Here is a 19,241-nt window from a genome sequence, read left to right as displayed (position 1 = left end):
CCTTCATTTTTCTTTAACGTTGCATCTCGTGTTTCATGTTACGGGAGGCACGTGTATATACATAACCGTTATAACTATGAATATACAGCATATATATAGAACTTTAAATATTCGTTCTTGTACGTACTTTATGTACCCTAATTCATTTACTAAGGTTTAATTATCATGATTTGAAGAACTATAAATTAAGCTCTTTAGTTAGAGAGAAGAAACCCTCATCATTTAGGAAATTAAAGCCCCTAATACTCCAGAAAGTTATTAATATTCACTAATTAATAATAATATTATTTAGAACAAGTCATGTAATTAATTCATAAACTAATCAAACAACGCTCCAAGTAGCAAATAAATTGATATATATATATATATAAATATATATATATAAAAAATGATACGAAAAAGCCTATTGTGACGAGCAACTTGCGCTACCATGGCGGCCGCACGGCGAGTTTGAAATATACATTGATATATATATGTATATATAATTATATATACATATATTGAAAGTACATAAGATTGTGATTAATTAACATTATGAGCTTATACTTTAGCCTACAATGGAAGGAATTAATTAAATTTAGCATATGATTCTTGGAAGATTAGAAAAATGATGTGTGATGCACAAGTTGCAATAAACTAATGAAAGGGTAGATGGAACAAATTAAAAGTCTAATTAGCTTCAAAATTATTTCTAATCTCATACTAAATTCCACAAGAAAGAAAAAAACATAAAAAGGAAATTAAAACAAGAAGATCATTTCTTTGTTTCTTAAAATCTCACAATCAAGAAAATTAAAAAGCAAATTAAAATAACACAAATCAAAGTTAATTAAAAAAAAAAAAGAAAAAAAAAAACAATAACCTAAATTTACAACATGGGATTGATAATTAAGTTTATGCCGACGAAGAAGAAGAAGAAGACGATGATTATCTGACCTTTATTAGTGCTAATATTGCTGCCGCCCGCCGGAGTTTCCGGCCCATGCGCCGCCGCCGCCATCCATCGGAATCTGGCCGTTGGGTATATTCAACGGCAAATTGAAGAAAGGAAGTCCCATTGACGATGGATCGGGAAATTGGTCGCCGCCAGCTCCTCCACTTCCGCCGCCGCCACCACCTCCGCCGCCGTTTGGCGGCGGAGTCTGCATCTGAAGCCCTTCCTCCTCATCGAGCGGCAGCCTCTCGTAGGCCACGTTGGTGAAAGACGCCGCTATGATGATGACGGGTCCGGCAGCAATCAGAGCGCCGACAACGTTTCCGCCGACAACCTGGCCCTGGCCGCCGGCCAGGTATATAGTCAGGCTGGTGGCGCCCGGCGGCGCCGGCGGAGGGAGGAAGGACCCGGAGAGGGAGAGGATCTCGAAGCGGCCGTGGAGCGTGACGACGCTGCCGGCGGCGGCGGGCTGCCGCAGGCTGACGTTGGTGACGGTGCCGGTGCCGCTGAGTATGCAAATCCCGCGCTGCCGCTTCCGCGCGTAGGTTGCAACCGCCTCGAAGACGTCGCAGCCGCTGCCGACCTCCAGTATGTGGGCCCGGAGCGTGTTGGCGCTCTCGCGGGTGATGATCACCGGCGGCTTGGGCTTGTTCTTGGACCCCGCCGGGCGTCCCCGTGGCCTGCGCGCCACCATATCGCCGGAGTTTGACAGGTCGAGACCCGGATGGGAGTCGTCGTCGTCGTCGTCTGCGGCGGGGTTTCCGGCGGAGAACTGGTGGCGGTTGGGCTGATGATCATCTTCGGATTGTTGTCGTTGGTGGTGGTGGTGGTCGGCGGAGGATCTTTGGAACTGAGAAACAAAGTGGGAAGCCGAACCTAAGTCCAGACCAGCCATAATACATACAATTACAAACAGGGAAACCAGGAAAATAAAAATAATAATAATAATAATAATTTAGATCGATTAAAGAAAAAAAATATTATTATTACAGTATAAAATAAAGGGATTGAATGAATATATTTATTATGTATGAATAATAAAGAAAGTTGAAACCCTAGAAAACAATGGAGGGAATCAAGTAATGGAGAGAAAGGAAAGGTTGAGGAAGGAACATAGAGAGAGAAAGAGAGGCATTACATACAAAGTTGTGTATTAATATAATATGACCATATATATATATATATATATATATATATATATATATATATATATATATATATATATATATTCAAAGATGACAGACTAGTTTAATATATATGTCCTTTTTATTAAAATAAGACCATATTATATGTTGTCAAGTTACAAAGATAGACTAGTTAATTAGGCAATATACATTAATTTAAAAAAAAAAGGAACTCTCAACTAATTATCCGTTTACTGGTTAAATCTTCCCTCTCGTATATTAACTAGCACTACTTACATTAGGATTAGATATCTATAAGCCATTAGGGTTGGTCATGACTCAGTTTTATCGACCAACGACTCTACTTTCGACCCATTTTTCATGGCTGATAGTAGATAATTAACTGACTCGTATAGTCAAACTGGTGATTTTCCATGGGTCAGCTGGTGGTTTTCAGTTTACTCAAAAGTCGGTTGGACGATAATTACCCGACCAACCGACTTTTTTTTGAAAAAAAAAATATTTGAAGTATTTAATTGTAAATCATATCTTTAAAAGTTAAAATAACATACAAGAGAAATCAAAACTCAATACTAATTTATAGACCTCTACGTACTATTTTATTTTATAATTCTGATTTCCGATTCAAGCCTAAATTTTTTCGATTCTAGAACATTTTTTTTTTCATTTCTAATCCGATCAATTTTGAAACTAATCTATTTTTTCTCTGAAAGTTACACTTATTATATTTGTTAGAACTAGTATGAACTCATAGTACATAAAATAGATGACAAAAATATCTACGTGGAAACCGTTTCGATAGAAAAATCACGGCCGAAGAGATGATCAATTTATCAGAAAAAGAGTTACATTAATGAGGAGAATGTTATTATAGGCGAAAAAAATAACAACGGCTTAATCCTAATCTCATTAACGCTTAAGAGTAAAAAAAAACCAAACCTCATTAGAAGAGTTGATAGCTAGCCTCCATTATCAGAGTAGAAGTATAGTTTTTTTGGTCATGAAATTTAAGACAAAGCCCTATATATAACAATATTAATATTATATATATTTTTATATTAAAGGTGAATAAAAATACAATATCTGACTTCCACAATTTCTGTCCTTTTTTTTTTTAAGAACAAGTTTTTTCATTTTTTAATTCCAATTTTTTCCCCCACTTTTCGATTTAAATGGAACTATATAAGTTATTTTTTATTTTATAATTTATATGTGGGCTGTGTGAAATATAAAATAAAAGTATATAAAGCACATAAACATAAGTACAGAAAGAATACACAGCATGTACAGTGAAGCCGTTAACGGTTGAGTACTACTTTGTAAAGGCTCCTTGAATTCCTTCCCATATGTTATTTAATTAAAATGTAATTAAATTGTTTTTATACAATTAATTTGGAATTTGCATGATACATATGTTATTGAATTCTTAAATAATCAAACATTAACGTGTGTACTAAAGTACACAATTGAATTGAGTACAACAAAGCTTCCAAAGAATAATGAATTTAATTTGACTTGACATAATTTATTTACATCCCTAGGCTTGTCTTATTAAAATATAAATGTCTCAAAATAGTGGCAACAAAATAAAAAAAAAAAAAAAAAAAAAAAATCAGTGCTAATTAATTAAGTGGGAGTTTGTTCACTTTTATAAAGCAGCACTAGATGGATGACCATCATTTCAATATATGCATACATTTATTTAATAAAATTCATGGATAGCGTAATCTAGTAATTTACTGTTTCTATAATATACTAAACATTTGATTCAAACAACTTTAGTTGGTATTTATATATTAAAATGTACTAAAAAAGCACTATTCTTCGAATGTTTAACTACCACTGGAGGAAAATTTGCTTATTACTACAAAATTTTTTGCTACGATAAAAAACCGTAATAAAAAGTATTTTTTACTACGAAACAATTTTGAAGTCGTAGTAAGTACTAGGATTTACCGTAGCAAAAAGTATTTCGTTACGGCTATTTATCGTAGCAAAGCTTTTGTCACGCCCGTATATGCTAAGGGGTAAATTCGTAGCAAATGCATAGCAAAAGCCATTTTAGTACGAATTTGATATCTTTTGCTATAGTTAATGATCATAGTGAAAATCCATTTTTCTACTAGTGTAGATTAGCTAGCAGGATAAAAGGTGGAAATAATTATATATAAATAATATACTAACTTGGAAACCCATATCATAGGATTATGTTAAAAATGTTGCAATATTTTTCTTGGTTTTATTAAACTAACATGACTATCTGTACGAGTTACCATACAGTAACATTTCGTTATTTTAACGGGTTGTTGAGTCAGCATGATTTACATTCCTCCTTCAAAATCATGTCGGACCGAGAGAGAGGAACCCTGGAACGAGGGATTTCACCTCTTGGTGCCAGCAATCGTCTTCGAAACGAATATCTTCCAATAAAATAAAATGAGTGAATATTTAGCAATTCAATATATAACACATAGTACTCATTGCAATTGCAATATATAAACTATAAACCCTACATATATATAGTCAACTTCCATAAGAAACATTGCATATATATATATATATATATATATATATATATATATATATAGATTCAATGACATGTTATCAACTCTCAAAATATAACACAGTCAACAAGCAATGCAATCACATCTTAATTAATACTTATCTATCCCTTCAACCTCTTCAATACATATATATACCTAACACACACACACACAAACACACACACAGACACACAAATACAGAGAGAGAGAGAGAGAGAGAGAGAGAGACACACACAATTGCACGCACACACATAGGAATATGTAAAAGAGTCACGTGAAAATGTTAGAAGTCAAATGCAGAGAAGCAAAAGCCAGTAAAACCCCTTTCACGTATATTTGTAGCTGTTGCCCACGAGGTTTGGAATTGGTCAAACCTCCGTTTGACCGAAAAGACCGCCCCTTGTGGGCCCCCCCATCATATGTACTACTAGTTTAATTGGGTTCTATTATTTCTTTAATTTTTATTTATTAATTTGGGTTTAAACTAAAATTTCGGGGTTCTGTCGGCGCCAAAAAAAAAATTTAGGTTCAAAAGAGGCCAAAATAAGTTTATTTTGATAATTTTTAATTAAAATAACATGTATATATTATAGTTTTATCATATTTTAAGCATGACAAAAAAATCTAATTTAATTCAAATTACTTTTGCACTTAGTATTTTGGGATTCATGGCATCGTTTCATATTATTTTTTAGAGTCATAGATAAAAAAATTCAAAAATAAGAAAATATCCATAAATTTTATTTAAAAAAACAAGTTTTAACTATTATATATATATATATATATGTGTGTGTGTGTGTGTGTATAATTTATATAAGATTATGGAGAAAAAACAAAACAATTAAGGATTAAGACACATATTTACAAAAACTTTAAGGGGCAAAAGTAATATTCAAAAAATATAGTGTCAAATTAAAATACCTAATTTTTTTTTCGTGGGGAGTCAACAGCCCCCCTGCCCCTTATAAGTTCCGCCCATGATCTTGACCATTATCAAGGCTGACTCAAAACTCAAAACTCGGAACACGGAACTAATTATTCTTTGACTTAGCTTTCTAATCCAATTTGCCACCGACCTCCAATCTAGTTAATTCAAGTTGGATTAGGAATCTACCTTCTAAGAGTATAGTTTCCATGTTTTAGATTTTGCCGATATTATACTAGAAACTGATCAAAATGACCTTCGAAATCAAACAAGTAACAATGAATTATTATTATACATTTAAGTATACTTAATACTATCAAATAAATCACTAATGAAATGCCATTTACTATATGTTCATCGTGATTTGAGTACATTTTACCCTTTTCTTTTAATGAAAGAATCTGCAGTCAATCATATATGTGCAAAAGATAAATATACAGTCTTGTGTAATAGTGTACAAATCATATGAGAGATGTAAACCACACTAACCTAACTCGACATAACTAGCATTAATAAACCATTAATTATCACAATTATTCACTTATATAAGTCTTTAAAAAAAAAAAAAAACCCTAGTATTGCATGCAATATTCCACCTTGTATATATTGTCAATAATTTTGCGAGTGTTCCACTGCAGTTTCTGATTGGCAAGTGCACCTACTAAACAGTGGTGGTAGGTGTACTTTTTCTTATATCAGATGTATATATATATTATAGATATATAAATAAAAGCTGTATCTGCTTCACTTCTCAAAACCTTAAAAACTGTGTTAATATTACCCCAACCCCCCCACCCCCCACAAATTCCGGGGATGCAGCAGAACCAATGTAATTGGCCAATTGCAATTCTCTTTTTGTATCAAAGTCATACAAATTCAGACACCACAAATTAAAACTCATCATCTGTCATAAACCCCCCACACCACAAACTTTTTGCACACTTTCATTAATCATCACACACACACACACACACACACACACACACACACACACACACACACACACACACACACACACACACACACACACACACACATATATATATATATATTGATGTAATGGCAGACTGACAACTGAGTTCTTGTATATGTTAAAGAGTTGAATTTTGTTTGAAAGTCTGATATATGATGTATGTATGTGCTGTATGTATTTATATATAGAAATCTAAAAATCCAAATTGCTTTCAGAAGATCTACCAGTCTCTTCATCCCCATCTTTTCAATCCCTCTCTACATCATACGTCACCATCTCTCTCTCTCTCTCTCTAGATTTCTCTCTCTACAAACATTTATATTTAAATTAAAAAAATGGTTAATAATACAAAAGAATGAAAAATAAATTTGAAAATGATGAACAAGTATATTTTGTCCACATGTGAATGTTGTATAATAATACAGTTTTTATTTATTTAATTTTTATTTATTTATTTTTTAATTTTAAATTCTGCTGTTGGTTGGTACTTTAAATTGTGATTATAATATGGTAGTAGTTGATGAGTGGGGCTCATTCATTAATAATTGAGGGTTCGTTTATTATGGTTGCAAACCCCATTTATTTTTTAATCAATAAATAATTAACATAATTCTAGTTTATTCATCTACACAATATTATTTTTTATTATTTTTGGGTTAAAGTAGTTGTTATTAAAATAAAATGTTGCCATTGAAAATTAGTAGAGCAAATATAGTGTGACAAATATAATCCTTATTTTACATTTTAATATAATCCAATCCTCTTTAATAGTCCATACGTTCCATAATATTTGTCTTTCTGATTTGTTGTGCGCGTATTTAAAAAAAAATCAAGAAATATAAATTGATTATAGTAAAATAATAGAATGTAACTAAAATCATTTATCACAAACTAGTTAAGAGTGATGAATGACAAAATTGAGAAAAGAAAGTTACTAAAAACCCTTACTTTTAATGCTTTAGAAAAGTACTAATTTAGAAATATAAAATCTTTAAAGTTGACAAATAAATTGCACCAACTAAAATTTAGTAAAATATAATGATCGATAAATTCATATGCACCTATCCACATCACAACTTGAATTGATTAAGGCTTGATTCCACTTTGCACCTTTGAAATATAACGTTTTGATAATTTGCACTTTGAAAAAAAATAATAGCACTTCACAACCTCGAGACACGATAAATCATGCATAACAATACAGTTAAAAGCTTAACGAGAAAAATTTAATTTTTTTAGTAAGAAAATATAGTTTTTGTTGTCAGTAATTTTTTGTGATTTTTATATATTGGTATTTTGTACGGTCGAAACTATGTTCGAGTTAAAAGCAAATAAAAGTTAATTAATTTGTTATTTCACACCCTGGAAATAAATAAAAAATCAATAAAAATAAAATTACCCTCATTAAATTTTATATATATTAAATTCAGGGTGCATTGCGAATTATTTGATGCGCTTCAAGGGTACAAAATGCTACTAATTTTTTTCAAGGATACAAAGTGCAAAAATACAACATTTCAAGGGTGCAAAGTGGAATTAAGCCATAGATTAATGAGAACATTTCAAATAAAAAAAAATAATGTCTTTCTTTTTCACCCATCGCAAGTGGTCAAGTGTTGGATCCTCTAAACTTGTCGTTTTATTCCATTATCTATTCACTAACAACTTTTTTTCTTGATAATCTCAACGACAAAGTCACTATCCACCAATAGGAACGATGTTTACGGACGCAATTAAAGTTATTAATCTCTTTTTAATCCCATACTTAAAATCCGAGGTCCCCACCATGTTTATTTTCTCACCTAAACATTATTTTATTATTTTCCGTAAAAGGAAATCTAAATGCACTCGCGAACATTTCGTAAATGCTACACTTGACGAAGTATGAGAGTCGTGGTAAACGAATGGTATACGCTCCATAAAGGCTGGGCCGGTTCTGAGTATTGCAAGAGAGTCGGTACCCAATTTTTTTTCAAAAATCGGGGAATCCAAATATTTTTTTATACTCTTTATATATTAGTCGTAGTATTAAGTGATATTTATAATATATTAACGGTTCAACAATTTGAATAATCATAATTAATATTATTTGACATAGTTCAAGTATTTGTCGGATTTGTTTTTTTTTTTTTATACTTACTCTTGCATTTGATGTGAATGAAATGTTTTAGATCAATTTTAATTAGTTAAATGATGATTTCTTTTATCAAATTTATTTCTATCCATTTAACGAATTTATTTTTTTCCAACAATATTTACATTATTTAAACATCTTTATCGTCTATCTCTAGCTTCAAAAAGTTTCTCTAATTTGAAAATAGTATATTTTGTTTTATTATATTTAAACAAATATTATGTATATTTGTTTGTTCAATAGTATAAATATGAGTACTTCATCAACATTTTGGGGTAATTTTTTTGCTTCCATAAAACCTTTGGCGTTATGCCCCGAACCCCCTAAATATTTCCAACTTCATAAATATTTTAGTTATATTATCTCTAAAATTCGCGACTCTAGTCAAAAAATTCTTCCAGTCGTTCTCGATAGAGCGAATCAATATCTACACTATACAATATTGTCCCAATTTTTACAAATTCTTAAAACTCGACTAGGACCCCCAATTTCTCAGAAACGATCTTCGTAGAGCTTCATATGTATATTCGTGCAATCATAGGTGAGTTTAAAATATCTTAGGGTTAAGATTGATCCATTAATTTGATAATTGTTCCACCAACTTTTATGCTGATTTTAAGCAAGTCCAAGGTTTTGTCTATGGTGATGGCAATTACTATAATGACCAGCTGGATGTGGACCTAGGGTTTCACATTATTAAAAATTAAAAAATAAATTAAATATATTTTATTTTTGGTATCAAACCCTATCCACCCAACAATGTTAATAAAATGACTTTTAGGATGGTTAAATTATAAATTAGTATAGAGATTTGAGTTTAAACATGATATAAGAGGTTAAAAATCCATTACCAAACAAATATAATTATTAAGTAATACCTAATCATTATTAAAAATAAAATAAAAACATGTTAAAAAATTGACTATCTTTCAAATCATTTCTTATCAATTGGTTAGGAAGAATTTCGATATTAAAATGCCTAGATTTCTGCATATTTTATTTTCCAACAATCATTTGATCGATCAACTTTTTAGCTTTAATTAGATCTATGTGTATATTTTATTTCACAATCATTTATATTTTATTCACTTTGATAGATATTAAAACACTCGAACAACATAATATAATTATTTTTCCACATATGTCATAGGTGCTTATTAGATTATTGAAATATATAATCCCTAAGTACAATTAGAATAAAAACTAGTTAATTATTGAATTATATTTTATTGTCACAAGGTTTATAATATTAGTAAATGATTATACTATACCTATAATATCACAGTCATGTACTTATGGGTTCTAAGATTCTTATTGAGATGTGAAAAATGAATTGAACGTTAATGATATAATGTATTTATTATTTAATTACTTTTTATTGTTAATTAAACAAATAAATAGTAGTTTTTTGTCAGAGAAAAAGCTACAAATTTGAGTCATGGTTGATGCAAAGGAGTGATAAGTGTTAATTTAATTAAAATATCTAAGTAAAGTTTTGCCGTTGTAACTTTTTAAAAATCGGTACATTTTTTTTTTGTGTGTGTAATGAAGGAACCATCAGCCAACGTAATTATATATGTGCATTGGGTGAATTTACACTCCACTCTCATGTAATAACTTGCCTTTCACAAGATATATATTTTAAATGTTTAGTCACAAATATTGATTAATTAAAAAAATATGTCTCAAAGAAATTGGAATTATTTCATCAGTGGTTTATAATTACCCAGTGTAGCATTATTGTTAACTAATGCCGAAGAATATTCGCCTATTTTTCTTGTATTAGTTTGCTTATTTTGTTGAGTAGCGCCATTTTACGAAGTGATGAATATTAAAATGAGACTTCTTGCACCAAAAGGCGAAATTCCCAGGGACCCCATCCCTTGGTCCGACAAGGATTGATGGAGGAATGTAAATCATGGTAACTCCACGGTCCGTTAAGGTAGCGGACTCGGACCTGGTGCCCACAAGGAACCAACCCTCATTGGAGTTGAAATTCCCACTCTGAGGCTGCCAGGATTCGATCCTAGGACCTTGCACCAACTTACCACCTCCGGAACCAGTTGAGCTACACCTATGCGGGCTTAAAACGAGACTTCTTAATTTGGTGTGAAATGGTTAACGTGGAATTAACTTAAGTAATGAAGCAAAAGAATGTTAATTAACAGATTACGTTATTAGCCCATCTAATTGGGCCTTTGACATAATGATGACTACTGTTAGCCCAATTAAATTAATATCAAAGCCTAGTAAACATTTTATACTCGGGCCCTAAGTTCTAAATAGACCTATTCAAAGAGGCCAAATTACGGCCACCCCTGAGTTATGGTCAAATTACGAAAATTTCCCTTTTATTTGGGTAATTGCAATCACTTCCCTCAACTATGTATTATCTTATGAAAATACCCCTACAGAGGTAAATTTATGAATATTAAATCGGTAGAACCGAACCAAAATTTCGGTACGCCAACATTTCATCCCGTTAACCGAACTGAATGTACGATTTGGTTCGGTAAATAATCGAATTACAAAAATTTTATGTAAAAATATTAAAAATGAGAGGTTGGCTGTAATTACCCAAACAATAGGGTTTCTTTTTCTCGTAATTTGACCATATCTCAGGGGCCGGGCCGTGATTTTCCCATTTCAAATAATTATCAATGGTCGGTAGATCGAGTTTGTAACACATGATTAGTCAAATGTAGTTTATGTTTGTATGATTTGCAAGCTATTACACAAGAGTGTAAATTTATCCGATATATATATATATATATATATATATATATATATATATATATATATATATATATATATATATATATATATATATATATATATATATATATATATATATATATATATATATATATATATATATATATATATATATATATATATATATATATATATATATATATATATATATATATATATATATGGTTGGTTGCAAATTACTTCGTTAGAAAAAAATAAAAATTAATAATAATAATAATAATAATAATAATAATAATAATAATAATAATAAAAATTCTCTTAGACGAGTCAAGTACTTGGTGCCTAAGGTACTTTGCCCACGACTAATGCTATAATATTTGAAAGGAAAAAATATTTATATTTCTATTTTACATATTTTCACATTTTTTATTATATGGCATTGTAAACAAATAAATAAATTTTAATTAAAAAAAGGAAAATAAATAAATTAAAATAGGGTCTATTAGATATAACCCCCTTAAACATTCAAATAATAGGGGTAGACCCAAATTTAAATTTGCCATTTTGATAAAAGTCCAAGCTTTTCGTAATTACATAATTACCCTCAATCAAATCCCACAAATCCCGTTATTTTACCTTTTTAAAATTAATAGACTATCTCATATCTTTTAATAGACTATCTCATGTATCTAATTCGACTATGGGTTTAATTAATTGACTATTGGAAAAATAATAATATATATGGAAACTGAATAATATGTTTGTTTGAAATACTAATCAATTAGGGTAATTTTCCTTATTATATGAAAACGATTAGGGTAAATAATAATATATATGAAAAAATAATAATATATATGGAAACTGAATAATATGTTTGTTATACTAATCAATTAAGGTAATTTTCCTTATATCATGTAATAGACTATCTTATTGATCTAATTCGACTATGGATCTCGTTAATAGAGTATGGATCCCGTATTATTCAACCACATAGTATATTAATAATTTCAATATAGTACATTAATCTGCTGTGATAGTATATTACGGTTATAATATTGATATGAAATTGTGTTACAAACAATATACCACTGAAATGACAAGAACATTGAGAACAACACCAACGTAAAGTATTCCACATAACCAATAAAATAGTACATTAATAATCTCATAATTTCAATCTAGGGTTTTGATAAAATACATAAAACACATCATAACACAATCAAACCAATATGTCGAGTTAAAAAACTCTAGTACATTAATAATCTCATAATAGTATAATAAAATGATACTGGTAGTATCATACGGTATTCATAATAGTATACTACTGTATTACAACGGTTTAACACTTAACCGAAGTTACCGAGCCATTACATCGTAAACACCTCTTTATAGCAACCAACCCACCAAACCTCAACAAAATCCGTACGAAATTCGCCATCGAAAAAACCTAAAATCATGAAACAAAATTAAAAATGCAGAATACTAAAAAATAATTAAATAGACTGCAAATACATTTGAATGATAATACATTAATATCATCAAAAATAAACTTAAAATGCAAAATTCATACGCTAAATTAAAAAAGACTACGAACTATATTTTAATGTACTACCCAGCACACTTAAATCGGCTGTTATAAACAAATAAACCAACTATCGATCGGGATAAAAACATGAACTCGACCAAAGCGGACAATTATTCCGATTATTGCATAAACCAACTACGAAGCTCATATAAAACAACTCTGGTCCGATCTGCGTGAACCATCCTCTTCTAACTCTGTCAATCCTCTTCCAAACAAACATCATCGGCAAAAAAAAAACGATATATATATGACGGAATAATTTTGTTAAAAAACGTTCTACTTAATAGAAGCAAGTATCAACACAACTCTTAAAAATTTCTAACCACCGTACAAGACAATCATGGACATTGAGCAAAAAATAAAAACGAATAACGCATTCATACCCGCTTAACAACGTCCAACAACAAACGCTCAAAAATCGATCCTATTTCCACGACGGTGCAGAAATCTTCAATGACGATAAAACCCGCTGGAACGATGAAGAGAATCTTCAAAAAATATTGTACACGATTTGATATAACGGCCAATGATCTCACGTAAATTTATTCCGTGATTTTAGGCAACGTATCAGCAAATCTCAAATCACGTATTAAAGGAAATAAATGTTGTTTAATAATAAAACAGGGGTATTAAAGGGAAATTATATAATATATTTTGCCAAGTTGGCAAAATTGGGTGTATCTCAAAAAGGGGAAAAAAATTTGCATCTACCTCATTAGAAAATATGAACAAGGGGGTTTTCCCTAATAAACCCATTAAAATAACTACCCCCAATATTCTCTCAAAACGACAGCGTGTAAAAAGGGTTCTTGTTACTTGCAGCCCAATCTCACAACAATTCCTTCCAAATTAGAACTCAGATTCCCACCTCTTCCACGATGCCTTAAAAACAGTTTTATCAAACACCGTATAAAATCATGGGATCCCTTCGCGTAATTTCCCAAATCTCGAACCAATTATCTCTCCAATCTCTGTTTATGATCCAGAATTCTTCGCAGAGACGAAGAAAACGAAGGAATTTGAAGAAAACGCAGCGAAAAACCAAACCCTAGAATGGATTCCGTACATTCTGGGATTACCTACGACGATTCTCGAATTCGAAAATTCGAAGCAGAAAAGAGGGGGATTTTAATTGACGAGCAGAGCATCGAGTTGCAGAAGCTGAATTGGTTCGCCATGGAGAAAAGAATCATGGGTCTCGTCGAAAAATTGAATCTTTCCAATATTTTGTCTGTAGCTAAAGAAATCTCGAAAGAGGATCTAATTGCAGGGAGAGGGCTGTTCTGCCAGGCTGTAATGAAATCCCAGTTGAAATATCCAGAATCGAGCAATATTTACGCGGCATTGGTTGCGATTATCAATTCCGAATTCCCAGATTGTGGGCTTTTGCTTGTGAAAAGGGTCGTGTTGCGGTTCAAATCGGCTCACGATAGCGGCGACAAGAAATTAATCGAGGCGAGTTTGAAATTCGTGGCGCATTTAGTGAATCAGAGGGTTGTTTATGAACTTCTGGCATGTGATGTTTTGTTGCTTCTTTTGGGGAACCCGAGTTCGGATAACGTCGAACTTGCTGTCGGTTTTTGCACTCGATGTGGTTTGTTGTTACAGAATTTTGCCCCGCTTAAACTTCGACAGATTTTCGGAGAATTTCTTCATGTGTTGCGAAAGGGGGAGGTGGGGAAACGAGTGCAAGTTATGATCTTGAAGCTTTTTTCGGTTAAGAAATCGAGGTTTAGGAATTATCAGTGCGTGGTTGATGAGTTGGACGGCATTGTTGAGGTTGACGAACAAGTTACGCATGATGTTTCTTTGTTGATGCATGAGATTTATCCGGAGAATAGTGTGGATGAATTCAACCCGAATCTTGAGTTCGATTATGGCCACGGAATTCGTAGCGATCGGACGGTGAGGATTTGGTGTGAAGATGTTGAGGATGGTGATGAGGCGTCTTCTGATGACGTGGCGAAATTCGAAGAGAAGATTGGATAAATTAAGTCACTTGTTTTTGTATAACTATGATTGATTATTAGATTGTCGCAGTTAAAAAACTATTGACATGTGTATGTTAGTCTTGATTAGCAGCTAATATTGAATTGTATTTTTTGGCCGAAAACATTTATTTCATTAATAATATGAAAAAGTACAAAGGGCCTCGTTAAAAACCTTATCGACGAAAACAAGGAAAAGAGTACCCTTTTTTTTTTTCACAATTTTTATGTTTTTCTAGTTAAGGAAATAACATGAATAAAATAAGACGATCTCTCGACGGATAAATGCTCCTCCATCTTTTTTTCATAAACATCGAAGACACGATCAATATTAATGGAGCTCCCAAAGTGGACAACCAACATGGGCTCCACGAAAGCCCGAACACAGTTCGCCACAATTTTACCACTCGTGTTGTTGGGTTTTTCGGAAACCATGTTGTCGTAGTTGTTGTAGTCTTCGTTGGCATCCCATGGGACCAAAACACCTTCCATCTTGTCCAAATTGAAGGACCCTTCGTTCTGGATTGCCGCCTCGGTTTCTTGTATAGACGGTGCGTATATCGGTATGTTAAATGAGTGCAAATCATCCTCCTTCACAAGCCCCTATATGTAAAAGTTAATACGTATAATTTTTGTATAAATATTACTAGCTCCTCTGTCCCATAATATTTGTGAAAAGTTTTTTGTTGTCCCAAATTATTTGTCTCTTTAGAATTACGATAAAGCAATTAGTTGCACGTCGATGAAAAGTTTTTTTAGCAATTCGATATCACAGTATTATCGGGAGTACCGCTAAATGTAGTAAACACGATCCTTAAATCACCTCTGCAACCATATCGGAAAGTGTTTCCGAGAGGAGCGTATAAGTCTTGAATTCGTCTTTGGAAGTGGGGTCCACAGCAATTCTACCGAGGAATCCCAAAACCATACGACCGCCACCTCGTATTTCCTCGCCGCGCAACTTCAAAAAAGTCGTGAAGTCCCTCTCGAATTGCTTCGAGTATGCTTCGAATACTTGTGGCGGACTCGTTGTTGTTATGTATATGTTTTGTTTGTTATTCTTCTCCAAGCCTTGAGGAATCTGCCATGCATGCATTCAAAATCATCATTTAAAATTAACTAAACACTCAATATATATATAGCGAATTACGGCCACCCCTGAAGTATGTCCAAATTACGAAAATCCCCTCTTATTTGGGTAATTACAGTCAACCCCTGAGGTGGCTGTAATTACTAATTAATTACCCAAACAAGAGGGGTACTTTTGTAATTTGACCATACCTCAGGGGTGGCTGTAATTTGCCCTATGTAAATAACCTGGGAGAGCCAATGAATGCTTGCAGATGAGAAAGCAAAGTGAAGACTGTTGTTTGGGAAAAGTCTGCCATAGAAAGAACCAGGTGCACCGTATATATAGCACTCTATATTATTTTTCGTATTCGTATTCGTCGACATCAGTTTGAAGAGATTGTTGAAATCGTTGTCTGGAAGATCATTCAGAAACACTTCAAGTTGTTTAGGAACGTGTTTGTTTTCGGACAGCTGCTCGATGATGTGTGAAATTACCAAAAGGGTATTGGGACCTGATGAACAACCCAAATCTGCAATCTTCATGCATTTCGTGAATTCATATTCATCTGTTGTCAACATATCTTTTAGGGTTTCGTCTAAGACTCGCCATGTTTTTGTCATCACAACTTTCTGCAACAATTTAATGTCAATTGTCACCAGGGGCGGAACCAGGATTTTTCGGTTGGGGGGGCCGAGAATCTAAGAGGGTAACTAATATTTATCGGGGGTTTGAGGGCAGCGAAATGTTTTAGCGATATTTATTGGAAAAAGTCATAAATATAAGTAAATATTTAAAATATTAATAAAATAAATTGTAATACAAGTATGTACGGAATATGATCACCAGAACTCCTTAGAATAAGAGATTTGTAATGTACGTGGATTAGTTGAATGAGTAAAAAACATATTTCAGAAAAATAAAATCCTCGTAATAAATAGAAATTTGATAGATTGAAAACTCAACATTCATAAGAATATAATTTGACAAATAACAAATATTTTCTTGTTTTATGTTAATTTTTTTTTGAGTGTAACTAGTAAATAATAGGAATTGAGATTGTGAAAACTTCTTTTACAGAATTAATTATTATAATTTTTTTGTAAAAGGTATAAATAATGATATATTTGTTAAAGGGAATAATACATAAGAGTTTGTAAATATTAAAAATATATATATATTTATATATACTAATATATATATATATATATATATATATATATATATATATATATATATATATATATATATATATATATATATATATAAGAAGTAGGAAAATTGTTGGGGGGTCATTGGCCCCTGCCTGCCCCTATAATGTTCCGCCCATGATTGTCACATATATATACATTTTACACAGAGAGAGAGAGAGAGAGAGAGAGAGAGAGAGAGAGCAAACTTGGAGGACTGAGTTGTTTGCGTAGCTGGTTTCACCACTCCCGGCATTCATATTCTTCACCGACATTTTCTTTTTTCTGATAAAAGGGTATACCTTCAATTTCTGCCCATGCAATGTAAACTAATTCCCCAAGGGAAAATTATTGCCTAAAACTCCATGTACTAAACAAATTTTACCAGAAAATCCTGTTTGTTTGAATTATAGGCAAACCCCATCTTATATAGATATAGATATATATGGGCTATTTCAAAAAAAACCCCACATTGAATTTTGACTTCATAATCCCATTTTTGTAAATTGATATTTGTTATAAATCCAGTTGACTCTATTATCCAAAATGCCCTATTTACTATTACTGAAAATTACCATATTATAGTGGAAAAATCCATTAAGTTTTTTGGTAGATATGCAAATCCACCTATTCTCTCCCCATCTCACACCATCCCCTATTATCTCGCGTGTCGAGTCTAATAAATCGGACCGAGTCAATTCAAGAAGCCAAAACAAACCAATTTATATGGCTTTCTTACTTTTAAATAATTATTTTGTGTTAGGGTACATTTAAATTTTGTAAGAATTATATGGATTCCTAAGAGATCATATTGATGGGGGTCGGTTCGGCACTGGACCGTACCCCCATCTTTTCAGGCTGTCGTCGAATTATCTCTCTTGTATTATTTCCCTTTTACTCATCGCCGCCCACCGTAAAATCTGGTGATTAGTGAACTCTCCAACATTTGAGGGAACAAGGTTCCAAAGCAGATCTTGAAAGTGCAATTATTGTACCATCGGATAGCCTTTCTTCACCATAGGCCACAACTTTCCGACACGTTTAAAACCGCAATTTTTAGTTTTCCCAAAAAAATCCTTGTCATGTTAGATATTGACAGAAGCAGATATTGACAGAAGCAGATAGATTGTCCTCAATGAAATGTGTTGTCCGATGTTCATTCGTTGTGACTTTATATTTCACATTTTTTGCCTCAAGTCTTGTATTTAATTTTTCGATAATTACAATCTGCTCCGTAAAGTGTAATTACAAAAAAAAAAAAAAAAAAAAAAAAAAAACTTTTGTTTGAGAAATTATGATGTAGGACGAAAGCACGATAAAAGAATTAATTGCAATGAATTAATTCTATAGAACAAAATAACATTTGAAATCCATCGAAAATTGAGAAAGAATTAGGGGTGAGTTTCGGGAATTCAGGATTTTCGTGATTGGTATTTCGGGATTCGGAATAGAAATTTTAAATCCCAATCCCATCACATACTATTAAATCCCAATATATCGGTATCCCTAAATATTTCGGGAATTTGGGATTGAGATTGGGAAATCCCATATTTTGCCTAAAAAATAAGAAATATTGCATTGTTTTTCTCCATTATTAGTATTATTTTATACACTAAACCAACTTGAAACAAATAAAATTTAAAAAAATTAAAAATAAGTTGAAACGATATATTATATCGTATTTCTCATCTCCTTGACACTACATATAAATTATAGATGCAATCCATCATAAAAAAAAAAGTTAAACAACCATTTTTTTTTCTTTCCCACACAAAAGTTGTTAGACTCACGCACACCATACACCAAAAGAAATAATAAATAGAAAAAAATAAAATGATTGTCTAAATTATATATATATATATATATATATATATATATATATATATATATATATATATATATATATATATATATATATATATATGTGTGTGTGTGTGTGTGTGTGTGAACCGGGAGGTCGATAACATAAGCATTATCATTAATTTTCTGAAGGACTTTAAAATGTACATACTTTTTTGGCTTGAGCTTGCTATACGTTCC

General features: G+C 31.9%; 3 protein-coding genes and 1 long non-coding RNA gene across 4 annotated transcripts; 1 reads left to right on the top strand and 3 right to left on the bottom strand.

Moving 5' to 3' along the window:
* Window positions 1-722: 722 nt before the first annotated feature.
* On the bottom strand, window positions 723-2,073 carry LOC105954736 (AT-hook motif nuclear-localized protein 23). The gene has a single exon (XM_012978418.2). It carries the CDS (start codon window positions 1,827-1,829, stop codon window positions 948-950), a length of 882 nt encoding a protein of 293 aa, XP_012833872.2. The 5' UTR covers window positions 1,830-2,073; the 3' UTR covers window positions 723-947.
* Window positions 2,074-12,683: 10,610 nt separating this feature from the next.
* LOC148772453 (uncharacterized) lies at window positions 12,684-13,641 on the bottom strand. The gene is made up of 2 exons (XR_016030112.1): window positions 13,338-13,641; window positions 12,684-12,816 (listed from the first exon to the last, which is right to left on the bottom strand). It is a non-coding gene; the product is annotated as an uncharacterized LOC148772453 (long non-coding RNA).
* A 265-nt stretch (window positions 13,642-13,906) lies between these two features.
* Window positions 13,907-17,866, bottom strand: LOC105954778 (benzoate carboxyl methyltransferase). Its single transcript, XM_088812858.1, has 4 exons — window positions 17,411-17,866; window positions 16,260-16,643; window positions 15,766-16,023; window positions 13,907-15,545 (listed from the first exon to the last, which is right to left on the bottom strand). The coding sequence occupies exons 1-4, from the start codon at window positions 17,474-17,476 to the stop codon at window positions 15,168-15,170; spliced, it is 1,086 nt and encodes a 361-aa protein (XP_088668984.1). The 5' UTR covers window positions 17,477-17,866; the 3' UTR covers window positions 13,907-15,167.
* LOC105954734 (uncharacterized) lies at window positions 14,008-14,943 on the top strand. Its single transcript, XM_012978417.2, has one exon. The coding sequence runs from the start codon at window positions 14,008-14,010 to the stop codon at window positions 14,941-14,943; it is 936 nt and encodes a 311-aa protein (XP_012833871.2).
* Window positions 17,867-19,241: the final 1,375 nt, after the last annotated feature.

This window comes from Erythranthe guttata, chromosome 2 (genome assembly GCF_056151865.1).
Source record: "Erythranthe guttata isolate IM_541 chromosome 2, IM_541, whole genome shotgun sequence".
NCBI classification, from domain to species: domain Eukaryota; kingdom Viridiplantae; phylum Streptophyta; class Magnoliopsida; order Lamiales; family Phrymaceae; genus Erythranthe; species Erythranthe guttata.
This window is presented reverse-complemented; position numbering and strand designations above follow the sequence as displayed.